The sequence below is a fragment of the Neopelma chrysocephalum genome, unplaced genomic scaffold, assembly GCF_003984885.1.
Source record: "Neopelma chrysocephalum unplaced genomic scaffold, ASM398488v2 Primary Assembly neopelma1_96, whole genome shotgun sequence".
Classification (NCBI taxonomy): domain Eukaryota; kingdom Metazoa; phylum Chordata; class Aves; order Passeriformes; family Pipridae; genus Neopelma; species Neopelma chrysocephalum.
The window spans coordinates 2,542,657-2,568,564 of record NW_020897759.1 but is presented as its reverse complement, the minus strand read 5'-3'; the positions used below and the strand labels follow the sequence as shown (position 1 = coordinate 2,568,564).

Genomic DNA, 25,908 nt, shown 5'->3' with positions numbered 1-25,908 from the left:
GTGGCAAAGCTGTTTCACCAGGGAAACACCTGAGAGAGATTCACGTACCAATGAATTGTTTCTTACAGTGCTTAAAACAGATAACAAGCTGCCCAAACATATTATATTTCCAGAGTAAAAACATGAAGAGAAAATTCTCAGAAATTTAAAGGACTGACAATGTTTCAGGATGAAAGATTAAAATATATGCCAGAATGAAAGAGGTCCTGTCAGCAGAGGTACATGAGCTCCTTTTTCCACTCGTATTTTTTTTTTTCACTCGATCCTCCTAATGCCAAAATGAGATTTGAGTGCAGAAGCTATTCTTGAAACACATAATAGTTTATAATCTATAAATGACTGACAGTACACTGTGTCTGTATCATGAGACACTGAAACTTTTGGTCACAGATGCAGTGCCCTCATGTGACCACATTTAGCAAAGGCAAAGTAAAAACATAAAACCAGCTGAGATCTCGGGCTCTCTGAAACAGGTCTCTCTTCCTTTGCCCTTCCCATGGCCATACGATAACAGTAATAACAAACATTTGAAATAAAGGTGGAAATACACGGTGAAATGATTTTTAAAACTGACATGGAATAAGGGTGGTGGAAGCAAACAGGCGAATCCTGCCAGAATTTGAAAGCAGGTTACATTCAATGCTGAGATACAGATATTCTTGGACACAGTTCTGTCCTTCAAGTAAGATTATCTCGTGGGCATCTCACTTGTGATTTATGTTGGCTTGGATAAGCCTCTCTCCCATTCCCAAAGGGTACTATAGCAATTATCTGCATGGAAGCTTGATACTAGCAACGCATTTTAAATGTTTTTACTGTCTTCTAGTGCAGTTGAACAGTAGAACAAAAAAAGATTAATTTCCCCTGGTCACCAAGCCCTCCTGATAACAGTTTATAAGTGATGATGCTTTTCAGATGAGAGTAAAAAAAATCATGAAACTTTATAAACAGTTCTGCTCCATTTTGATAAGAAAGATCCTTCGGGTTAAAAGTGTAATTCTTCACAATTACAGCCAACAACCCACACTTATTAATGGAGTAAGAAATTGAGAAGTTGATATGGGACTCCTTTATAGGAGAGACTTGTACTAAGAAGGCTGACATTGATGGAAAAGAAAGGAAGAAACAGAGTAGCCAGATGTCAATTTGGGAAAAACAGCAAAATGCTTGATAAAAATCTGTCATGGATGAAAGAAGTGCACCAAACAGTCAGACTTTACACAGAAAAACAAGAGACATGACTGGATGCTAAAGAAGTTGATGAATTCAGAAAACATTTGGAAAATTGTCTTTTGTTATAACCTAAATCAGGCTTAATTCTGTTGCAGTAGAAGATACTCCATAATCTTACACAAGTCAGTTAATATTTTGATGCCTTTGTCTTCCCACATTCAACATAAATATATTACATGTAACAATGTTGTGCAGTCCCATATCTTTTTTGTGAGAGACAATCCAACAATGCCTGTAAGAAGTGATTTGGTACTTTAGGCCAGAGCCACTATATAAACACTGTTACAGTACTACTTTTTTAAAGATTGCCAAGAAAATACTAAAAGGCAAAGAAGTTCAAGATTAGTAAAAGATATTTACAGTCACCAATACCTTAAAAAACCCACCCAACCAAAAAACAAATAAAAAAACCCTGAAAACAAAACAAAAGGGGACCATAGAGGTGAAACAGAGTATCAACTGCCTGACTAGGTAAACGTAAAATTAAATATCTTATTTTGTAGCTGTGGCAAAGCGCTTTAATCAGGGAAAGAGCCATTAACTCTGAGGAGAGGGGGGAAAAAAAAAGAGCCAAACGAGTCTGGAAAACTGATAATTAAAAAAAGATGGACGTTGACAGGCAGGGATGCCATTTCTTATACAAATTCATTGGCATATTCAGAACTAGAATTCCCTTTTCCTTTTGCCTGTAGAACACCCCAGATAATCCATTAAGTCATTTCATCCCCTGAAAATAAATCTAAGGTTATTCCAGTGCAAAAAAGGGTCAGCACTACACTAAACCATCTCTAGCAGGAAACAGCTATCAAACTGCAGCCTGGTTATTATTCTGAAAGAGTTTTATATAACATGAGAAAACTTTGTGAAGTTCAAATTCTTTGAAAGAGATGTGCCCTATTTCCAATAATATATGACTTAATTTGAAGAGAATGGAGCCACTTATTTTTGCAGAGGACAGTTCTGCATTTAGAGCCAAATGAATGAATTCATTTATGCCATTCAGAGGTACAGCTACTTCTTAGATTACCTTCTGAAAATGGTAGAATTAACACATCAGAAGGAAACTCAGGAAGCTCTGCACTTTCTTCTGTTCACTTTTTAAACACATAACAGCATTCTCTCTTCCAGAGGAGGCTCCTATTTTGCTGCAGTTTTTTATATAACCCTCCACAGATCATCATCCAAAGTCTGTCTTTCAGCCTTAGGCAATTTCAAACCCACTATCCCATGTAATCATCTGCCTGATTTTGTCTAGTGAACTCTGGGCAGGCTGCGGAGTCTGCTCAGGAAGAGCAACAAACCCAAAACCTACAGGCCGTGAACAGCACATTAAGTTTAGGGATAACACCTGAAAACACAAAATCCATGCAACAAAAAAATATAGTTCCTTAGGAGAGGTTTTCATATATATGATGGTGGAAATGAAAGAAATAGAGTTTATGTTGTGGGGGTTTTTTGGTTTGGGGTTTTTTTTGTGTTTGTTTGTGGTTTGTTTTGTTTGTCTGTTTTTTGGGGTGGCTTTTTTGGTGATTTGGTTTTGGGTTTTTTTCCCCTTTAAGTAATTAATTCAGCTATCAGAGAGTGTGGAAGAGCTTTACTCCCTGAAGCAGGAGTTCTAGTCTCTGAGAGTGGCAGTGGTGTGGAGATGCGGCCCAAGGGGTTCCTGGACAGCCCCCTGCTGTTCTCCCCTGCTCCTGAAGTTTGTGAGTCAGGGCTGTGGAAGTCCATGGAAACTCCACATGCAGAGGATGGGTGAAAACTGTCTGTCAGATTACCCATGACAGCTCTTACCAGTGACTCATTTAGCAGAGGAAAGCTGGTGCCAACCTCCCCAAATAAATGCTAAATATACCCCAGTAAGGGGAGAAAAAAAAAACAAAAGAGGGAGGAGAAAAGCAGAATATAGAAGGGTGCTGAGACAGAACAGAACAGGATGACAGAAGAGAGAAAGGAAATAATAGAAGCAAACAAGAAACGTTGTTGAAATATATTGCTTACAGACTGAGTTAAAAAAAATGTAGTGGAAGGTTATCTTGGGAAAGAACCTCAACGAACTGCACAGCTCAAATGTCAACCCTGAATGGGAAAGTCACGGAATGTAGTGGTGCTACAAAGCAGGCTGCTGCACTGAGGTTTGAAATCAGCAATAACAGCACAGCAGAGACCACTGCCTGAAGGGTTCTGGCAAGTGCTTCCTTTAATGCCAGTCCCTGGGTCTAAAGCAATCTGTGCACCCTGGCGCAGGTGATTTGAAACACCCAGGAAGAATTTTGCAAGATAAACTGTAGATAGATAGAAAGTGGAGAAACTGGTAATCAGGCTAAGTCCTTAGGAAATACGAGCTGTCTCTGCAAAGGGACATTGCTCTATTTTTATCTCTTGTCTCTTCTCTAGCCTTAGGGTGATTTGGTGCAAGCTGAAGATATATTGTAATCACCGTGTATTTATTCCAGGATAAGATACAGAGATTTTCAGCTACTGAAATTCTGAGGGACAGGGTTACCATACATGTCTTTTTGGTTGGCACAGACGTCTTTTCTTGTATATCTCAAATTTAACACATTTTACATATGCAGACATGTGCTACATACGGCATTCACTTTGGAGAGCTCCCACACAGTTACTTTAAATAACTAAGAAATAGGAAAGTTATTGTCAAGCCCTTAAATATATGAGACACGCAGAATTACATTAAAAAAAAAAAGTACAAGGATTATCCCAGTAGAAAAGAGTACCAGTTACCTTGGTTTTGGAAAGAATAGGGGCACCACGATCCAGCAGCATTTCTACAACCTGTTCATGGCCACTTCTTGCTCCACAGTGGAGGGGGGTCAACCCATCCTGTGGGATATAGAATTATAACTGATTAGTTTCAGACACACTAAAATCTTGTGCACTTTTATAAAGACCCACGATGTCCCAAGAAGTTAATTAATTCCTGCAGGATGCTGCTCTTCTGCAAAGGAACAGCTGACCCTGTTTATTCAAACAGACTGAGCACATTTTGGCCCTGATTTTGTGGACATGTAAATAGTCACATCACATTGATGCTCATGCAGTGGGCTACTTCCAGGCCCTCACTGTACAAGCATTAAAGTGGTTAATGCATCTACAAGAAAAAGATGAGATTGCACTTCAGGTACTTTTTGCCTGCATGCCTTTGAGAACACTGGGTCTCTCATTTGTCAGTATGCATCAAAGTCAATGGATAGTCATTAAGTCTGAGAGAAAAAAAAATTCCTACTCCGATTTTTTTTATTACACTGATTTTGTCAAGTGTATAAGCAGACGAAAAAACCATCTTAATCCCAGGTGATAGAAGTATGTTGGAATCACTTCTGTCTCTTGTTCAGACTATGCTTATGTGACCTCCAGCTGAATGACTGGCCTAGAGTCAAGGCATACTGTCAATACCTCTTTTAGAACAGTTTGCTCAGTAATAGTCAACATCCTGTTATAAATACATGCCTCAAATAAGGGGAAGACTTTTTAACATGAACAGAGTTATTCCAAACTGATTGGACTATACTTTGACCTGCACCCTGTTTACAATGCTCAAGTTACATGCTGTACACAAGTGCTAGAGTCAAAGACAGCACATGTGCCCTGAGGAACTGTGAGTGAAGTCACACGAGGTTCTTCAGTGCCCAGTGACATAGTGCTTGTTACAAATAATGATGTTATAGTTTTCCGAAACTTTAATTCTCCAAATACAAGTCATAAAGGAAGGGGACTTCTTCCAATGTCTTCTGGAGCCCTTGAAAACACATATGTTGTATTGGCTAAAATATGTACGTCACAACATTAATTCCTTCTTACACGTTCTATGCTCACTTCCTACACATGCACTCCCTCTCTGTTTTTGTATGGTAGCAAGTATTATTAACATACCTCCTCAGTCATATTTTTTTTATGCACAATTATACTATTCTTTCTTGATAATTCCCAAACCATCACATTCTACTAGAATATCAGCTCAAGCCCTGCAAAGTGTAGAGGGCAGCCAGGGAGAGGGAGGTGGTGATTCAGAGAGCCTTATGCTCTCCTGCTTCTACTTCTTTGCCCTTTCCTAATAAACCTATGAAAAATAGCAGGTAGAAATTCTCATTTCAAACTTGTATGGTTCTCATTGTGCATGTTCTTCCATTGGCATATGTTTTTGATGTAGATGAAGAAAAGATTTTGGTTCAGATATAACTCCCCTAACTCAGGGAGTCATTTTTCATGCAAGATGGACACAGTTTGGGTCACAATGTTCTTCCTGACATCTCTGAAGTTGACTCTGTTGTCATTTCTGCTTCTTTCTCTTACTTCAGCCCACAAACAGGCAAGGGTACCTTGTTAAATTCATACCACACAAATTAAAGATATATTGCTCAAAACACTTGAAGAGAAAAGATATCAAAACCCATTAATTGTGTACTTATCAGCCAAGTTGCAAATGTTCTGCTGTAGCTTCACAAGTGTTTAAAATGGTACTGCATATTTCCTATACCAGTAGTTTCCACAGGTAAGGGCATATCAGGTACTGAGCAGACACAATAATATAAAAATATCACCTACATAAAAAACTGGTATGGGAAAGAAAATAAAATGCAGCAAGGTTAGATAACTAGAGACCTGTAGGCAGGAGCTGAAGATCATCATGTACGTTGGATTGTCATCACACAGCATTAGACTGTTCATTCTTTTTACTTCCTATAATTATCACATTCTCCAGGCACATCAAAGGTAGACACTCAAGGAGATCAGGCACAGAAAATAAGGTAGAGAACATTTTCCAGATTTAATGCCTCCCCAGCTCATTTCACCAACATAGCATGGGTTGTACATACCATGCTCACAGAGAACAAGACACATTTGATCATCTTCATGTACGAGTCTAGACCCTTAAAAACTACTTCAGTGCTCCCAGTGTCCCAGCCCTCTGAGGGTATCTATGGCTCACAAGGTTTCTGTGGCTCAGGAGTAGGCACAGTCATGCTTGGCCAGCTGGAGCTCATTCTGGTCCACACAATAGTCACTACCACCAGATGCATCACATGGCGTGACACAACATTACAATGCATGTAGGTGCTTGTTGGAGCAGCTGATCTATAGCTATTGTTAACATGATGTCAGGAACTCCCACTGCAAAGAGCAAATACACTCCAAGACAGATAATTTAGCTGCAGAGATTTTTTTTTTTGTAGTTTGAAAAGACACTGTCTATTCACTGGTTTACTTAATTGCTGCATGACACAAGCAGGTAAAGAAACATGCAGAGGCAGCCTGAAACACAGATCACAAAGATTTTTGTTTAAAAATCGAGAATCTGAGATTAAAAGAGACTGCTCTAAGCTCAGCAAGATTTCACTGATTTTGTCAGGAGATTTTCTAGTTGCTTATTTACTGTTCACATAGACTATACTATTGAAGCAAAAAATATATTACATGTATTAGGAAGCAAACTTGCCTTACTATGGTAGCCTGCAATGGCTCAGAAAAACCATTACAAACGATTATGACAATAATCTGCAGATTAAGGACTCTCTAAGTATGCACTGACATGATAAATCATATCATCTGTATTATCTATCCCTCCAGAGAGCCTGAGAGTAGATCCAGCAAAGCCAGGAGGACAATAGGAGGAGTTCTGCTTAGGCACAAGCCTCCCATTAGCATTGCATTCACATCTCTGGGGCTGCTGCCTTCTTTAGCTTTTATTTCAAACATAGACACGCACAAATAAATGAGATCTAAGCATGGTTTCTGGTCCCTGTTGAGACTCAGACACCTGTGCAGCTCCCTGATCTTGTTAACACTGGGGTCAAAACTGGCTTGAGGTTAGCAGAGCCTGGTGCAAGCAGTGGAGCCCCTCTGCTGCAGCGTTTCCCCACCACCACATGTGGCTTTAAGGGACCCCTGAAGAGCACAGATCAGCCTCCCCGTGCTCCCCAGCTACCTCTACCTCTTCCCTGTCACTGCTCTCCCAGGATTTCCCTTGCATAATGACATTCCCCAGGCTGCACCCCAAAGCCATGGTGGGCTCAGTACCATCAGCGAGCACCAGGTTCTAACCCAGCATTAGAGTGATGAAACACAACACCCAGTAAAATACTGAGATATAAATAGTCAGGAAGAGCTTGTCAGAGTTCGAGCCAAATCCCAGAGCCTGTCCATGGCCTTGGCAGGAGTGTGGCAGGTGCTCCTCTCCCCTGAGCCAGAGGTAGCAGGCACGCTTCCCCAGGGGAGCAATTACTGCTGCCTCCAGGGTTTATCATCCCCAGCACTGCTTAGTGACTCAGTGGATGCTCTTCAGCCCAGCAGGGATCTGTCTCTCACAGCCCCTCCATGCTCCAAGTCTCCTGAATTCTTCACTTCATTGGCTTGCTGCAAACAGCCCCTTCTGTGCAAAAGGGCAACGAACAAGGTTTGCTCTCCCTGCACACGCAAAATGCACTCAGAGTGCCAAGGCAGTGCTATTGTAGTTATATCTTAATACACGTGGCTTTTCTGAAGCAGCTTATGTGTGATCTGATGCATCTTCAAAGAGCATATCCCACATGTTTTCATGCAGATATGAGTGCTGGCCTGTTATTTAGATGCAAAATCAGTAGAATGAAGATTATAAACACTTATTGTTAATCCAGGCTAAAACTTGCTTGCTGCCTGCTTCAGACACAAATTCACTTTGGCATATACAGTATTAAACAGCCAAAGCAAATCAAGTTAATTTAATCAACCTCTCTAATTAAATTTTATTTTTTAAAGTCTTTTCTGGAAGACAGAGAAAACATAATTAGGGCAACATTCAGTAAACATGTTACATGAGGCATTACTAGTTCTTTGCTCGGAATGTTAAGTTAAAAACCAGAATGATTAAAGCTGTCCTGGCAGCACATAGTTCTTGAGGAGCACCCTTAAGAATTCAGTACCAAACCCCGAGTACCAGTTGCTAGATATCTCACACATAAAAAAAGGACACAGGGAAGATAAAGAGCTGGTGAAAATAAACAATGCAACTCTTAAGTGTGAACTAAAATGGAAAAAAAAAGAAAAAAAGGATGTCTGAGTCTCAAAATAGTTGTGAGATCTTTTTTGGAAATAACCACATATGCTCACACATTATTTCAACTCCCAATTATAGTTTCCAGGTGTATATTTATGGTCCTAATGAATACAGAGAAAGTGGGAGCTCATGGATGCCTTTTCCAATAATTTAAACAGGATAAGGATTTAGCCCTTCACGTTAACCTTTTGTGCAGTACTTCAGCACTATAATTTCCAAGACCATCTGTCAGCAGCAAACGCAAATGCTCATGGAAATGACTAAGGAAAAGAAATCATTACCTCAGCTTATGTATTACTCGGGAAAGGCTTTATGTGAATTTATCTATAAAATAATTATGTTTGTGAAAAATAAAAATAGACAACATGTGCAGTGTATTCCAGTATCCCATAGAGAGAATGGATTGCAGGAACAGACCACAAAATGTCAGTTGAATAGCTAAATCTGTCCCATCTAAGAGTCAGAGTAGCAAATCCTGGCCCTGTTAGTATTTGGTCAACAACACAAAACAGTACGTTCTGCATACTCATTTAAAGGTGAATTAGAGACCTGAAACAGGAGAAACAAAGGCCTAAGAACTTCTGCCCCTGAGCAATAAAAAACAGCAATTTCAAAATTTTCTTGTCCTTTCATACAGATACAGAACCTTTGCCATTCACCTGTAAGGAGTCAGTTTGTCTTCCATAATCAACACTTGCATCAAATAATACCCTGGTGTCCAAGACAAAATCTATTTCATATAAAAAAATAATTCTGCTCCTCTCTTAAAAAATAGGAGAAAAAAGAAAGAAAGGTCTCACACTTATAAATCTGGTAATAGGAGGCTCACTTATTTTCACATGCAAATCCCACCCGTTTATCAAGCTGTGTGTGCATTCAGCATCTGCCCCTCGCAGAACACTCAAGGCTGGGCTCTGCCTGGGCATCCAGCTGATAAGCATGACTTGATACACGTATCAGAAAAGACAGCCTTGGCTGTTCTTTGCCTTTCAATACATTCAGTAGTGGTGATGCTCTTGCAAAAGGATATGGCTGAAGCTTTTGTCATCCTGTGATTTTGTAAGGCCACTCTATATCTGGGACATTGAAAAGAAGGATGTTGCATTAAAAAATGAAATGACTACAAAGTTGACATATCTTAATTGTTCAGCTTTGAAAAACAGCACTGGGTCAGGTAGGAATAACAAGAGAGATTTAGCAGGAACATATGTTGTAACTGCTCACAGCAATTAATCTTTGCTCTTGAATATGAGAACTAGGCAGACACTTATGAAACAATGCCCTTTTTCATCCAGCACCGCATTACCCTCAGCCTTCTACTGCTTCTCCTATTGATTTCTAAATCCCTCCTGATGTACTCCAGCGATGCCATTCCCTGTTCCCAGCCGTGCAGTGCCTGCTGGGCTCCCTGAGCCTCCTTGGCAGAGGCACAGGCGCCCAGACCACAGCCTGGCAAACCCTCGCCAGGATGAGTCAGTGCCGCCGGGAGCAGAACTTCCACTTACTCACTGACTGCCAGAAAGTGATGCCTCTGGTAACGCCAGAGAGGGCACCGGTGAGTGACACACGTACAGCACAAGCAGCAGAAGTTACGCAAATCCCTTCTGACTGATGGAAAGGACGGGTGTCTGGGGAAACAGGCAGTCTGGGGGAAGCCAGAAAAAACAAACCAGTCATCCACTGCCTTTTGCCTCACTGGGAAGCTCTGCCAGACTCAGGAGCTGTTAATGCTTCTGCCCTCTTCCTAGATCCTGTTTCCGTCCCAGATTGTATTTTTAGTTACATAAACTATCCCAGTGTCTGACCCTGGAGCCTGTGATACAGGAAATGAAGCAGATCACGAATTTTCCTAACTAAAAGAAAAGAGCAAGCTGGACTCCCAGCTATCTAAAGTAGTGGTCCCCAATGTTTTGGCTGCAGCGGGCCACACAAATGCTTGTAGAGAGGAAACACACAGTCTCTTGCACATCTCCTTCTCCCCACTCTGACCAAATGCACATCTGTCACACGTGGCCCTTCCTGCCATATCGTAGGCTCACGCCCCTCAGCCTGGCAACCCCCATGTGGCACGTAGGAAGATGATACTTTAGTCCAGAAATTATACCCACTGTTTGTATTATCCATGAAAAGTCATTGCTTCCATGTTCCCCAATTAGGAAAAAAAAATTTATGAATAAATCATCAGCGACTAAAGGTCAAAGAGAAGAAGAACTAAAGAAAAACATGTGGAGAGAATGAATAAATGGCAAAATAAATTGATCCAGTTTCTGAATTTCCCACAGAAATAAAAAATACGAATGTTCCTAACAAGCCCTGCAGGAAATCTCAGAGACTGCTGAAACACTGGAAAACCAAACAGAAACCTGTGGATACAGGAATAACTGGAGAAAGAACTATTCTTAGGTTATTAATTTCATTTGTTTAGAATGATTGTGGCGGAAATTATACAGATTAATTAAAAATGGAAGAGAGATAGGTGATAACCTAGTATTTCAAGAAAATGACAATTGTCAAAAAATTAGTGACAGCTTTTGAGAGTTACCTCTCACACACAGGAGTGTGTTGCAAAGACTGCCATGAGAGCCCACAGCACCACAGTTCTAGGTTTTCTTCCAAACAGTTGAATTTTTTCCTTTTTTTTTTTTCTTTCCACTGAGTAATTAAATCAAATATCCCCGGTTTGGTTGGGTTTTAACTACAGCACTTAGGTATAACCATATGCATTGCGTTTCTAAGTCATTCAGGGGGTAGAGTTAGGTGTCAACCTGATGGAAACCATCCCCACGCCCGACACACTCGCTGACAAGTCCCAGCCAGCAGCAAAGCACCCCGTCACACACAGGCTGAGCTGCATGAGACTCATCAGCCACACTGTTCTGTGACACTGCCCTGTGGATAGTGAAAGGCAAACACACACTGCACTTCAAAGTTACCCTGTTAGCATACAAATTCAGAAATATCTTAGTTGAATTCTTGTCTTTTAGCATTTTCCTATACAATCACCTCCACCCCCAAGTAGCTAGAAGCAGTTCCTAATTAAATGCTGTACAGAGAACATGAAAAACGGTTGGTTCTGAGCTCTGCCATATACATGGTGTTTCTCACACTGCTTTAAGAGATGCAAAATGTAAGCATCCTACTGCAACCATTTCATAAAAAATAAATGCAGTGCAGCTGTAGTAGCCTGCCAGGAAGATGAATGATTTAAGCTCTACAGCAACAAACAGGTCAGAGGCAATAGTTCCATGCAGTCACTCACAGCATTCACACTTCAGCTTACCCTTGTTTTGGCATCAATTTTAGCTCCTCGATCAAGTAGGAGTTTGACCATATTTGCGTTGCCCCTTTTTGATGCAACGTGCAACGGTGTGATATCATTCTGTGGAAGAAAACAACATGAAAATAAATATGCATATGTTCTTCTTTCATTAATTCCGTGTTTGGTTTGCTCACAGAATGAATTATGCCCAATTTGCTACAGCGTAACACAGTTTGTTTCCCTGAGAGCCTGAAAGCAAAGGGAAGCTGTGTTTAACTGCACATGTGAATTACGGGCCTGATCCCTTGACTTGCACATTGTGAAGACAAACAACCAAGTTGTGGTTAGAGTTATACGATGACATGGTTGTGCCTCAGGCCTCAGCTTTGGCATAAGGGTTAAAATTAGGCATTTCTACTGACTGCATCCTAGCAATTTAATCCAGCTATGATTGCTTCTGAGCATGTAGTGATAAGGATACACACCTCACAACTTCAGTGGCCTTGTAGAAGCCATAGCGAATAAATAAAACCATTACATCCGTAGAGCTAATTCAAAAGCAGCGAGATGCCAGCGCTATTTTATTTCTGAACACTACCAGCAAACTCTGGAAGCCTCGCAAGCACCTTTGTTTCAGCTCCATCATTAATTTCGCCTACTCAATTTGTCCCTCTGATGGATGTAATGCTGTACTTCAACTGAGACTGTAAAGAAGTGTATTTGCTTCCCTGAGTGGCGCCTGGCTGGCCAGCAGCAGGCAGGGCTGCTGCACATCCAGGGCAGTTACATAACCAACGCGTGCGCACACAAAGGCACTTCTTTAACAAGATGTAGCCGGGACGTTTCTTCATGCTCTGATGAATCCTTCATCTCGTGGCGTATGAAGGCCACATCCTGTATATACTTGATCATATGGAGCCAAGTAAAAAATAAAAGGATTTAAATAGAGCGTGCAGCCACTGTATGAGGACAAACAGAATTGTGAAGAACATGTTTCTGTGTGTTCAGGGGCAGCACAAACAGCTGGCTGCGTAAAACCAGCTTCCCTGTGACCGAGCAGGAAGCAGTACATTGTTGTGAGTGTGTGTCCTAGGGCTGACTGAGTCAGAAAGGCACCTGAATAGCTGGGGAGAGGTACAGGTGTCTTACCTGGCTAACAGACTGTTTGATACTGCTTCCTCAAAACTGCAGGGGAGCTGAGAGACAGAAAACCAGCACCGAAAAAAAATCAGATATGACAAGCTGACTCACAGCTCAATCATATCTCCAAGTTCCTAATCCAGCTGCTACATTTTCATTTACACAAAATTTCACTATGGACCTAACTCACCAACTAAAATGTACTAATTAATATTATTACAGAGGTAAAAGACATGTTAGCAAGATTAAATGACAGAGATTCTTTCTACAACAGTAATGATCATTAGAGCATCAAAGTGATGGCTGTTCCAGTGTAGCTTCTCATTTCTTTAAAAAAAACAAAGTAAAACAAAAAGATGCTTAGCACATTACACAAAAATTGCACCCTGCCTAGTCCTTCCAGGGAGGCAAACCTGTGATTGCTTAACTTCTATTTTTTGAATTGGTTTTGAAAAAAAGAATTAATTCCATTTGACTAGGAGTTGACATTGATTATAATATGGGGTCACTATATTACTGTATCAGCCACAAAGAGGACAAAAAAAGAGAGGAGAAAAGCAATTATGCAGAGATACTTTCTGGGCTTTTTCTCTTCCCGGGAGGAAAGATGTTACTGAGGTCAGAGGGAGACAGAGATGAATTCTACTTTCCTGAGGAAAAAAAACAGTAAAGGAAATAACTTTCGTGTCTTCAAGTATAAGATACTGCAGGTAATTTATACTGAAGGAACACCTTTTTCCACTTGCTGGGGTTGATGGGCAAAGAGGTTAACTCAGCCTAATAGACCCTAGTGCCATATTAATATATCAAAATATTTTAGTACTAATAATTTACTGCTTCACTCACAGACTAGAACAAAAGGCTTATCTAAGCTTCAAGAAAGAAATTGAGGAGGAAGGGACAGCATTACAAAAGGTAGGACAAATACCTATTAGAAGTCTGGTTCTCATTCATCTTGACACTAAGCTAAATCTAGTGCAGCACAGGGGAGGGTATAACCATATAAGAATGAGCACTTTGGATCTAATTATTTGCCAGTCTAGTTGTTCAAAGCTCCTGTTGCCTTAAACGAAGGAGAGTCGATTCTGGAGTAGATGGATGAGTGCTGGCACATACACATCTCATCTCCAAAAGAGATGACTTCCACTTAGCAATTAATGTTTAGGTCACACTGTTTGTTTGCAACAGGGGAAAAAAAAATAAAAATACCCACTTTCATGTTCAAAAAGGAGTCTTCTTCAAATAACCTTCATATTTCTGCTTAGTATCAAAATTGTTAGGACAGTATAATTCTCTCTCAGCTTCTGAGAGGAGTGATCACCCTGGCTGGAAACATGGGGAAATATTCCAGCACTGAGTAAGGACTGAGCTCACTTTGCAAGCTGGAGAGCTAAGCAAATTAATCTTTGCTCTATTTGATCACCTGTCTTGATGAAAAACATAAATTTAATATCTCTAGATCTTGAAACCTGGAGTTACATTTGGTTGAAAATAGTCAGCAAGTTCACATTACAAAGAGAGGGATGAAGAAAGGATGTGATCACTTTAGAAACAGTTTGTTAGGAACACCAACCACACACAGCTACTCTGAAATAACTAATGGAGCAGGAGAAATCAAGCAAATTAAACTCTGTATGTCCACTGTAATATCTGTCCTTATGGATGAACAAACAGCTACTCTTTTCTAGGAAAAAAGCACTACAGCACTCATTCCCTTGGAAGAGGGTTACAGTTTTTGTAGTACTTTATTAACCTGTTCAGACAGTTCAGAAAAAGAATTAAGAGACAAAGAATTAAAAATGTATTTAGCCTTTTTTATCCCTAACATCTCAGGAAAACACTGTGAGGAAATGAAGAAAAAAAAAGCGAGGGTGCAAGTCTCTATTCAGAATTTAATTTTGCCATTTTGCTATTTGAGCTTTTACTGGTAGCAAAGAATATAAAGTAATAATTCTGCTGGCTGAGTTCTGACTCCTCACAGATGAAGAGATGTATTATGTGAATGCTTGAATAATTGCACACTGATAGGTCATGCAGCTTGTCTTTGGTCAATACTGTGTTTTGTCAAGTCTTAAAGAATTAAAGCTAGAGGTTTCATGTGGTCCTTTCCACCCAACAATTAAGAACATGAACTGAGAAATGAATAAACCTCAGATGACATTGTCATTAATTTTTTTTGATGACAAAACAAAACAAACAACTCAAAATTGAGTTATTTGTATTTATCACAAAAAACTAGAGATAAAAATATCTTCATAATATGTGCAACTTCAGTGTAGGTTATTAGCACTAAAACTGTGGTATCAGCAAACAAAATAGCCATCAAATGTAATGTTCTGAATTCTTCAGTGTATCAACAGCATCTGCTGTCTTTTCAGTCTATTTTTATCTGTCTGATCTTCTGTAAATTTCTCCCTTTGTTCTTAAGATAGAATAGTAAATCAGGAAACTTTTGAAGATGTTTTCCTGTGGTAATAAAGCTGAAATGCCTCCAAAAAGTTGCCATTAAAAGATGTGGTTCAGAACTAGAATGTCTGCTGGAGTGCTGCTTGCCCTCGCTGCTGAAATATCAAATGCTGGATTAATGTCTCAGGCAGACCCCTGAGATCCAACTTGCCATTTGACTTGAGAACAAATTCTACAGGGAATACAAAGTAGAACTTGTGAGAATAGCGACCTAAAACTGTGCAATAAATGCTCATAGGATTATCAACTAGAACATCTCCTTCTTGGCAGATTTGCTGGGGCACGTGATTTTAAGTGCTCTGAAACTCCGCATAGCTCAAAACGTGATGGATTAGACGTGTGCAATTTTTTTCTACACCTGATAACACTGTGGGTGGTGGTTTTCCCTTTGTCTCTATCCACTGCCTGCTGCAGCCCACCACCCCCTCACACAGGGCCTTTGCCTTCCTTTGGAGCCTCACAACATCCACAAATACGATGGGTGAGGAGTGACCTGCTTGTACATCCAGTGGCTTTTGCTTGTGCCTGATCAGAGAAAACACTAAGTCCTTCCAGCTGCAGCTCTCTATCTACAGCTTCACAGGAAAATTCAAAAAACTTCGAGTTATCTTGTGCTGAGCAATAAGCTACGTACATTTCCCATCTGAAATGAGATCAGCTCCCCTCTGACACGTGGTGTTATCCATCACAGTTCACCACTGCAGTCAGAATTACTCCTTACTATTACAAATTAGCAACACGAACGGTTAGGAAGTCAGGAAAAAAACAGGGAAAAAGTTAAAATTGGCAGAGTGCAAACACAGCACATCTTATATAATCATATTTTAATGCACTTAGAAAATGAGGAATTCCCCCTGGTTGCTGTTATGCTATGCTGTCCTATGGGATGGCCTCTTTCTCCCATCAGACAGTCTGATTTTATAAGCATAAGAATGTTAATGTTCACTGAGAAAAGTAAATGTTTGCCCTTACAGTATCATACTGAGCTGTGAAATGTACCTTTAAAGGAAGGCACACGATAAAAGGGAAAACCTTTCCTAGTCATGTGCTGCATTGATTTAAATGCTGAGTGAGCAGCAGATCATGTGAGGACTGTGAAGATTCATTGCCAATGTCACAGGGACTTGGTATTTCTCCTTGCTACCAATTAGAGAACTTACATCCACTTCTGAGCTCTCCTCCCAGCCCCTCGGTGGAGGGTAGTTTTATTGAGAAAATTACACTTATTTGATTTCAAATTTTACTTTCTTGATTTAAAACAAACCAAACCCAAACAGTTTCTTACCAAAATGTTCAGATGAACTTGGAATTTACTAAGATAGTCCTTTTCAATTCTCAACTGACAGCAGACTCTAGGAAGAGCTTAATATTGACACAGAATGTGTGAATAAAATAGAAGCTGAAAATAGCCAGACTGCTAAAGCAGAAATTTCCTATGCAGTCTGGAAAATCCCTCATCATTAGGGGTTCTTAAGAAAAGAGCATAATGTTGGTTGCTCGTTGTTGCATACTGGAACTGTCAGCAACACCACTGCATAGATATTACCACCATTATTACCAGATCCTGGAGGTATGGGAAGATTATACTGTGCATTTGAAGACTGCCGTATGCAACCATACCAACATGTTTTATATGAAAACTTTCATACTTCTCTCCTGCATTTTTCTGAAACTCAGAGTTGGAGACACAACACAGCAGAATCCTTGCAGAGAAAAGTCTTATGTTCTAGCAGCAGTTACTGTGATCACTGAGGCTTCTATAGAAGTTTCAGAAATCAAAGATAAAAACAGACAATCAGATGCTTTCCAGGAAACCTGGCAAGAGTGCATAATTTTCAGCTTTCTTCCTCCTCTACTTAATGGCAATAAGTCTTAATACTGTGCTATTATAGTTCTTGTATGCTATACTTAACTTTCTTCAGGGTTGAGATGCATAAAATGAATCCTGGAAGAAAAGAAGGAAGACTATAGCAAGGAGCTGTTATGGCAAACTACCACCGGGGAAATGTTTTTCTCTTCTGCCACTGTCACTTAGATATTGCCTGCTCTTTTTGATGGGCTAATGGTGTTCTGCTTCTCAGCCTCAGGGTCATCATTAATGTATGTTGTCCTCACACTACCCTCAAAAATTACCAAATCCTTTCTCAACCTTCCAGTAAGCAAACTTTCTGCAGGGAAAGCCTGCTCCCGGTGGAACTGAGATCTCCTCCAGAATAAGGAGTGCTGTGTATCAGGAAGGCTACTCACAGAGTTGGATGCAGTCTTATGGCACAGTGACTAGCTCCTGTTTGCTTTGTCAAGAAAGATATGGGGAGAGGTCTCTTTCACATAGAGGATTTCCTGGCTACCTCAGTCTTCTGACTTGCTCAAGTACAGAGTGGATGGGGAGGTCACAGAGGTTTCATTCAGCTGTTGCTCTGGAAGTTTCAAAGAATTCCTTCCTTCCTTACTAACTGCTGTGCTCCTCAGAAACAGGTGGAGCATCAAAGGTGTTTCCTCACCTGGGCTAAACAGATCTTTTCACTGGAAGATCATCTCAGAAGAACGATATCTGAAGACTCAGTGAACCCCCAGAAGATAACTTTTTCCTAATTGTAATTTCCAGAAAATAGTTTATTCAAAGCACCTTCCTCACCTCAGTGGTTGGCATAGCAGCCTTGGAGAAACGCCAATTTGCACATCCTTGTTGCTAAATTAGCACAGGGCTGTCTGGACACACATCCCTATCCCAGCAGATACAACTGCCTGCCCTCCCTGGGCACTGCTCCTGGGAATGCCCAAGCAAGGCCTGAACGGGAAAGGGCAGGCACTCCACAGAGCTCTGATTTATAGCAAAAGAACTTTCCTGCACAGGATTTCTCCAAAGTCAAGTCAGCTAAGAGAATGGTGCCTGGAATTGCTGCAATCATTCAAAACACAAGTAGTGACTGCACTTATATGTTAATCTGGCTAAAAGAGGAGGCTGACTGCACTCTCAGTTACCCTTTATTCTCCTCCTCCATTTCTTTAGCCCATGTGTGATTGCTTCCCAGTTAAGCAAGAGGGAAATATGTTGATGCAATGAAGGGATTTCCTAAGCTTTGAAACATTTCAAAGCAGCACAGCCAGACGTGAAAATATACTAGAGAAAAAGGATGATGAATAGACATAAAATGTCTGTTACCTTGCCAGTAATTGTGATAGGTTTTTTGCTGAGTTTGAGCCCAAGAAGTCAAGCAATTTGGAATGAGTGTTTTCCCTTCATTACAAAATGGCAAACATCCAGCAGAATAAGGAGATCTTGTTTCACTTGGAATGAGGTTAGGAAGGTTCTTGGAGCTGCTTCCTTGTTTATAGGTAGAATAAAGGGCATCACAAGCTGATGTACTGAAATGATTTCCATCCATTCCAATGGGAATTTTGTTGTGCCATCTTCCCTGCACTTGCAGCAAGGCAAGAGAAGAAAGCACAGACACAGAGGTGCTAACGCAGTTCAATGGAAGAGCTGACATGACATCAGTCACTTGGCTGCAAGAGTGCAAACCTGTAAAAGTAGGTACATTTCCAACCCTCCCAGCCCCTACAGTCAGCAGGTACACAGGCTGGCAGGCACTGTAACACCTGTAAGAGCTCCTGGAGCTATGCCTATTTTCCCAGTGGCAGTGAAAGAAGGGAACAAGGGAATATATGACAGCTGGGAGGCAGGCAGGTGTACACTGGTGGGGTGAGGGAAGCAGCTGCTACCGGATATCACTGGGGACATCATTTACTTACAGTACAGCACCACTGCTCGCCTCCTGCCCACACACTGAGAGTCATCATCAAGCTCATGTCTTTCCCTGCCATCACTGCTGGAATCTCTTTCTTCCCTCTGGCCTCTCAGAAACACACTGAAAGTAGCAGCTGAAGAGATCTTTGCCATGGGTCTGCCCTCCCTTTTCTTACATCCTTGCACCAGCTCTTCTTTTTACCACACTTGCCCTTGGCCTTAAGGCTCAGAGTTCTGCTTTCATCCTACATATCCATTCACCTTTTCTCGACCCTTCCCACCTTGACTATACCGATGGTGGGAGCTGGCTATTTATCCTGCCCTCACACTTTTGGCTTAACATTGCCCTTCACACAAGCATCTTCCATTACCACAATCCTCTCCTCTTGTTCAAATCTCTCCACAGAATTCCTACTTTCCTAAACAGTTTAAACACAAATCAAGAGATAATGTTGATTTGCATTTATTTAACAAGAACAAAAGAAAAATGGTTGGTGGTTTGCAAAAACACCAAGTGCATTTGACACGCCCATCTTAAAGTTTGCTTTTTGTGAAAGAAAGCTACTGTACCTACACATGGTATGATTTTTGTTGGGTTACAGCCCTTCCATTTCTTTTCTCTGTTGCTCATCTCACATTGTCAACAACTCAAATAAAGGCCTTTGCTCCAGTGAGGAGACAGCACACCATGGATAGTGCTTACAGAAATGAAAATGAGAGGCAAGGAGGTGGCAATGAGCAGGCTGATATGGGTCATTTTTAGTACCTGTTTTGCAATTTGGGTGATCAAGGATCAAGCAAGGGTTTTGCTACTTGGTGCTGATAACTGTACTTTGCACACAACTTTTCCTGGTGCTCTGTTTGCCTACAAATTTGCTGCTCTACCAGAATCTAACTCATCTTTCTGTGCAGCGCTTTCATTACCCGCAATCTGATAAGCACTAAGGAACAAAATTCAACTCCATATTACTGTTATTTATGCTACAATTCTTTCTGTCACAACAACTTTACCTAGATTTCCAGCCACCATACAGCAGAGATGTACTCTCTTTCTGGATGCCCCCACCCAGTATCACAAGCATAAACAAGCCGCTCAGTGCTCTGAGTCACAGCTCAGCCCACTGCTCTTTCAGGCTGCTGTCGCTGCATCCACACTTCCCCAGCTATCCCAGAACTCTGCCTCTCTTTGATGGTAACAACTAATGGAGGCAGAACCTGTAATGTCTAGATCTTGAGGAGGAGGCAATAATGGCCTTATTACTTTGGATGTGCTCTCCATAAGTGCCCCTAATCCAAAACAGAGCTGCTGAAGCCTAAGACTTATTATTTTATTAAAACAAGCACAGGCAGATGGTATTTAGTGGTACTGGTACTAAATGCTGCTAATTGCTAATTTAGTAGCACTGCTAATCCCTAATCTTGTTTCTGAGTGGGAAAGAATTGACCTAAGACCCCATTCGTCTTCCTTGCTTCTGTGATTAGAGCTTATCAAATACTCAATGCCAAAGCTCATGATGGTATGAAATGCCTTAATGCTCTAATTTGGTCAGCTAAAGGACTGGGAAATCAGAGGTCAATATTATCAGTGAAAGGAAAGCACACATAGTCAGCAGCTTCCCAGGAACCCCTAACCCCCAAATTTGCTCTTAGTTTGTGAACTTCATGTGGATCTAACCTGGGATACCTCTCTCACCAAAACCATGAAATATATTTAGTGATGAATGTGATTTGAAAAACATAATTTGAGGGGGGTGGGGGATGTATAAGAGTTGATCCTTACCTTTGATACTCAGCTATCAGTTTGACCCAATACCTGCTAGTGCTTTTCTCACCAGCAGTAGTAGGTATTGGTTCAGTATCTTAGCTTTGGAGATTTACCTTCATTCATAAAACACCACGTTGAATGAAGAGTGGCCAGCACCAACACTTTTCATCTGAAGTCCTACTTACACTTAAAAGAAAAAATTCTGGGTCTGTGTTGTTCAAAATTTCTATTCCTGCTCTATCACACCCTCCACCAATTCCTCCTATTAATCATAGTCTCTAAAAAAGAACTGTTCAGGGTTTGTTGTTTTGGGGTTTTTTTTTTAATATAAGAAGTTGTATAAGTAAAATAGTAGTTTCTATGCTAAATAATCACAATATTATTTTATTGTTTTCATGGGTTTGCAATGCTTGTCATAAACATTTTGGTGCATGTAAATATGTTCCTTAACTATAGAAGCATTCAAGTTTTTAGCTATACAAACCATCTAAATTAAAAAAAATACTGCAATTCACTTTTTGCTCTGTGCAAATGCTCTAAGCAATAGTATAAGAGCTGCTGGACTATCCATATGACATAAATCCCTTCATTAATATCATCTTGAATATAAATTGGTGTTCTTTTGCTTTTTCTAATTTAATTGAAAAGTTGCTCCAGAATCTCATTACTTATATGTAATATAAATTATGAAATAACTATTAAATAATATTAATTATGATGATTTACTATTAAATATCTAAATTTATAGAAAATATTAATTTGTGGTCAGTTTATACCTATTTACTGTTCCATCAGCATTTGCCTTCACTTTGAATGACTCTTGTTCCCTTGATTTTATCTTCCTATAGTCTCAGGGATCACTACCACATTTCCTCCTTGGCTTTGTTTTAGTAAGGTTTAGAAAGCCAGATTTTGTGCAGCCTCAGTTTGTCTTGTTTTGCTGGTTGGTTTGTTGTTATCATTGATTTATTTATTTGGTCAGTTCTGGTTTTGGGGCCCCAAGCTTGCAGAGCAGTCCAGCTGCCTCTGGGAGGATGGACCCACTCCACAGGCAAGAAGGCAGAACTGAAGCCACCATCAGCTGCTCCCAACCAGCCCAGAGTGAACCAAGGGGACACTGGGAAAGCCCACAGTATTTCACTCCTGGCTCCTGACAATTTTTGATCCATCGGAGGAACTACCCTGTCACTCCCTGGGCTGCCTCTTGGCTTTGGTGCTCCCTTTACAGGGTCAGGAGGGTTAATTCCCTCCCTCTACCATGGTTTCTGCCATACAGCTCCCATTATTGACTCCCCTCCACTTCTAAATCTCATTTCATTTTCTACCTCTCCAGTGTCTCAGATCTCCTTTATTATGTATCACCTGACTCTCATATATGCAGTGAAGGCACAGATGCTTTATTCACCTGCACTTTATGGTCACTGGAAACAACTGCACAGTGAGGAGAATTCAACAGGGACACAACACTCCTGCCATACCTTAAAGCTCTGGATGGGAGCTTTTGTATCACTGAATCCCAGCCTACCTTTGTTCCAGCAATACTGGAACTATGACAATAGCAGCTCCTTTTGATTAAAACAGATGTTTTCAAAGGTGAGGACTAGAGCTCAGGTTCAGTTCAGCAGCCCAGGGAAACCCCCTTTACTATGGTAGCAGAACAAGTGCAGTCAGATCAGGCCCCTTTGCTGGTGAGAGCAACATACCTTTGCACACCTCTGTGGAAAAGCTGCTGCAAAGTGATGATTAGGCAAACTAGGCATAATTAAGATCTCACACTCACCCTTGCAGTGAAGTCCACAGCAGCACCCCGATTTAACAGCAATGTGGCTACATTGATGTTTCCATAGTGAGCAGCTATGTGGAGGGGAGTGAACCCGCTCTGAAAAAGAGAAAACAAAACACAACCAATAGATACTTTTAAAAAATATTTCTGTATTACTCCAAAATTTGTAGCACATCACTGACAAAAGCTAGTAATACGAGTCTGCTGCAAGTTGCCACTCCAATTCTGTACTAGTTTTCACTCACTGATGTTTATTTATAGTATCTCAGAGAGATATAAATAAAATCATATTGCTCTGCAGGAGGGAAAAAAATTAACATAATTATTCTAGAAGATGAGAAGCTGAATAAAACTTTCAGTTATTCCAGAAAAACAACAGCAAAACATGTGAGTATTAAAGCAATGATCTGACTTTTATAAGAAATTAACTGCTAAGTAGAAATATGTAGTTATTGGTATTATGTCAGTCTTGCAAGTTAAATCTCTTCGAGATTCTTTGCAGAAGTTCAAATGCAAGTCATTTAATGATATTTGCTAACTGATTTTTATAAATTCAAAGTAGATGCAAATGAAAATAACATCAAAGACTATTTTAAATTATTAATATGGCTTTTTTTTCCAAGGGTTAGTACCATAAAGATCAGTCTCCCACTGTGGGCAATCACACTGGGTTATGTTCAGACACCACAAGTTACCACCCTAATTAGAAGATGCTTTACTGATAAAATTACTTCAGCAACTGATTTTCATATTTAAGTAGTTTTACTTCCTTATAAAATAATGCTAAAACATGCAGCAATTCCATCAATCCTGCAAAGTATGAAACCTTATGGGAACTAGATGCATTTCTAAATTGTTAGCAAGCCATGCTAGCTGCAACTGCCTTGCTTTGGGAGTTTTGCAGATATAAAACCACCCTCAGATCATTCTATTTGCTGACACCATCAAGGTAAGTGTCATGCAGAAGCCTAGAATCAGACCTGGATGCACAATGTGACAGGGTTGTCTGCAGCTCTTAACACATCTGATAAACACATGCACCATGAGAATCCCTGAAAACTCCATCTTGCATAATATGGCTCTTTTAGGATGGCAGTTGGTTCCCAAGAATGCTTAGCTCTTACTTTTAAACCCTAGTTTCAGCTGCAGAAAGCCCTGGTATCTAAACTACAGTCTTCTCTAGCACATGCTACTTCATTTCATCTAAAGCAGGTGTCTATCCTATAAAAGGCAATGCAGAAAGGAGGGAGAAATGATGCAGCAGCACTAAGTCATGAAGGAGTGATGATGCATATATATATTTATATATACCTCTGTTGTTCTATTCACCATCATCTAGGTTAACACATTTGGAAGCAAAGAGGGGGAAAAAATGAACGGTTAGTTCACCACTGGTGACATGGATGCAGAAAGCTTCATGATTGCTACGTGGCACGGCAGCTCAGATGGCAGCACAACTGGCACACAAAGGAAGCTCGACGGAATGGAAGCTCAATGAGCAAGTATCTTGAATGCTAATTGTTACATGTTTACCAAAGATCTTAAAGTAGCAACTGCACAAACAACTAATCAAATGGTTGAATTGTACAATACCTATAGCCCACCACTGCGGGACTGGCTTTCATTTCCAAGAGAATAATTCGAACAAAACTTTGTTTATTATTTTCCATTTGCAACGTTTCTACAAGAGAAATTAACCCCGATTTAAACAGAAAGAGAACAGGGGAGAAAGAGGCAAAGGAAGCAAATCAGATGTTATTCTTAAGAAAAGAAAGTTGTGTAACTCCGCAGCAAAAATGCTTCACACTGAGGGAGATCTTCACCAGATGTAATACATGTGGCCTGGACCTTGTAGCCTCAAACCTTTTTCCTTCTTACAACTGACCTTTGACTCCACATCAGCGTTGTGGTCGTTCTGCAGGAGCAGGGCCGCTGCCTTGGTGTCGTCCTTGCGGGCAGCGATGTGAAGGGCGGGCAGACGCACTTTTCCCTTCGTATCGTTTTCGAGCAGCAGCGAAACCACCTGGTCGTGACCTTGCTGCAAAGCCACTGCCAAAGGTGTGAAACCATCCTGCAACATACAACAGGGACTATAAACACAGGTTCCAAGCTTCCCAGGGGGTGGGAAGGGGAAGGGAAGAGATCTCAGCATTAATTAACAGTACTGGCTCAAATTCAAATGCCAAGTGTAACACGGTGCAAATTAAAATTAGCCCACAATGAGTAAAGTGTTGGTGAAGTAGGTTCCAAATGCTCAAAACACCTTTCTGGCACTTCAGACTTAACATGAAATTACAATACATGAGCAAACAAACGTGACTGAGACTTGAGGAAAAAAAAAAGCAAAATCACTCACAAATTAACAGTTAATTATACAGATGCTTATTTATGGAAGTGTTTAATTATACAAAAGGTATAAAAAGCTGAAATATTAAAATTAAAATTGTTAATGATGTCTCCATAGTAAATTATCATCCATTCCCTCCACATCTATAGATAATTATCTATTTTATTTTTTTTTTTAGAAAAAAGCACCCAAACAAACCAAAACAAAGAAAAAATCCCACAATACTTGATCTTTATCCTCTGATATATTTTATATGTGGATTTAAAATATGATAATTGAATATGAATACCCCATTCTCCCAATAAACCAGTTGTTTTACTACAATTTCCATTTATGAAAATTATAATACACGTGATGGACAACCCTCTTACAAACAGAAATTATTTCCTTCAGGTTAGCTAATAGCCAAATCGGTGGAGAATAAGAAACCTGGAAAATAGAAGGTTTTTGTTTAACAGATTTCAGAGCAGATTCCTCAAACACATAAAAAGTACAGTCAGGGATCCTCTTATAATTTTATTTTTATGGATTCTTAGGAAATTAAAGAATGAAAGAGTTATCATTTAGATTTTGCTCCTTCCCAAACATTTAACTGTCATTCCAATCCAGGGACACTTTCAGCTTTGCACAATACCCTTAAATCACTCAAAAAAATCACAAAGGCAAATTACTTGGGATGTTTATTTATTACATTTGTCTCTCAATGACTATATCCAAAGCTTGTATTACCAAACTTAATTACAGTTTAGTAAACAAACACCTTCTTTCGCTTTGCAACTACTGCTGTCATAGTGAAACTGTGTAAGTATGAAACAGAAGTGCAGCAGTGACCCAGAAGGATGTAGATCCTCACCCTGTATCAAAGGTGCAGAGTTGAAGTGGTAACTTTTTAACTTTTAGAATGCAAAGTAATGTTTTCAACAAGGAATTTCTCTCTCTAGCTTACCAAACAAATAACACTTCAATTTAGGAGGAGAAAAACGAGAGGCTCTGAAAAAGAGCATCTTTTCAAAATCTGGTGGGAGGAGCGGGAGGGGGGCAGGGGGAATCACTGAAGTTCTTTGAGTCCTAACAAGCTTTCCCTTAATTTTTTTCCCCTCATTTAAGCAACCTTTC

At 40.2% G+C, this 25,908-nt stretch overlaps 1 protein-coding gene across 6 annotated transcripts in view; it reads right to left on the bottom strand.

Annotated features, from left to right (window-relative positions):
• ANK3 (ankyrin 3) overlaps positions 1-25,908 on the bottom strand; it is a 204,340-nt gene that overhangs the window by 113,825 nt on the left and 64,607 nt on the right. For 4 of the 6 annotated variants that reach the window (XM_027694110.1, XM_027694109.1, XM_027694108.1 and 1 more), the window contains exons 6-10: positions 24,331-24,516; positions 23,757-23,780; positions 22,443-22,541; positions 11,565-11,663; positions 3,976-4,074 (exon numbers count right to left, since the gene is read on the bottom strand). In XM_027694110.1, coding sequence (XP_027549911.1) covers positions 3,976-4,074; positions 11,565-11,663; positions 22,443-22,541; positions 23,757-23,780; positions 24,331-24,516 — 507 coding nt within the window. The remainder of the gene's footprint in view (positions 1-3,975; positions 4,075-11,564; positions 11,664-22,442; positions 22,542-23,756; positions 23,781-24,330; positions 24,517-25,908) is intronic. The other 2 variants (XM_027694111.1, XM_027694112.1) reach the window with 1 other exon arrangement.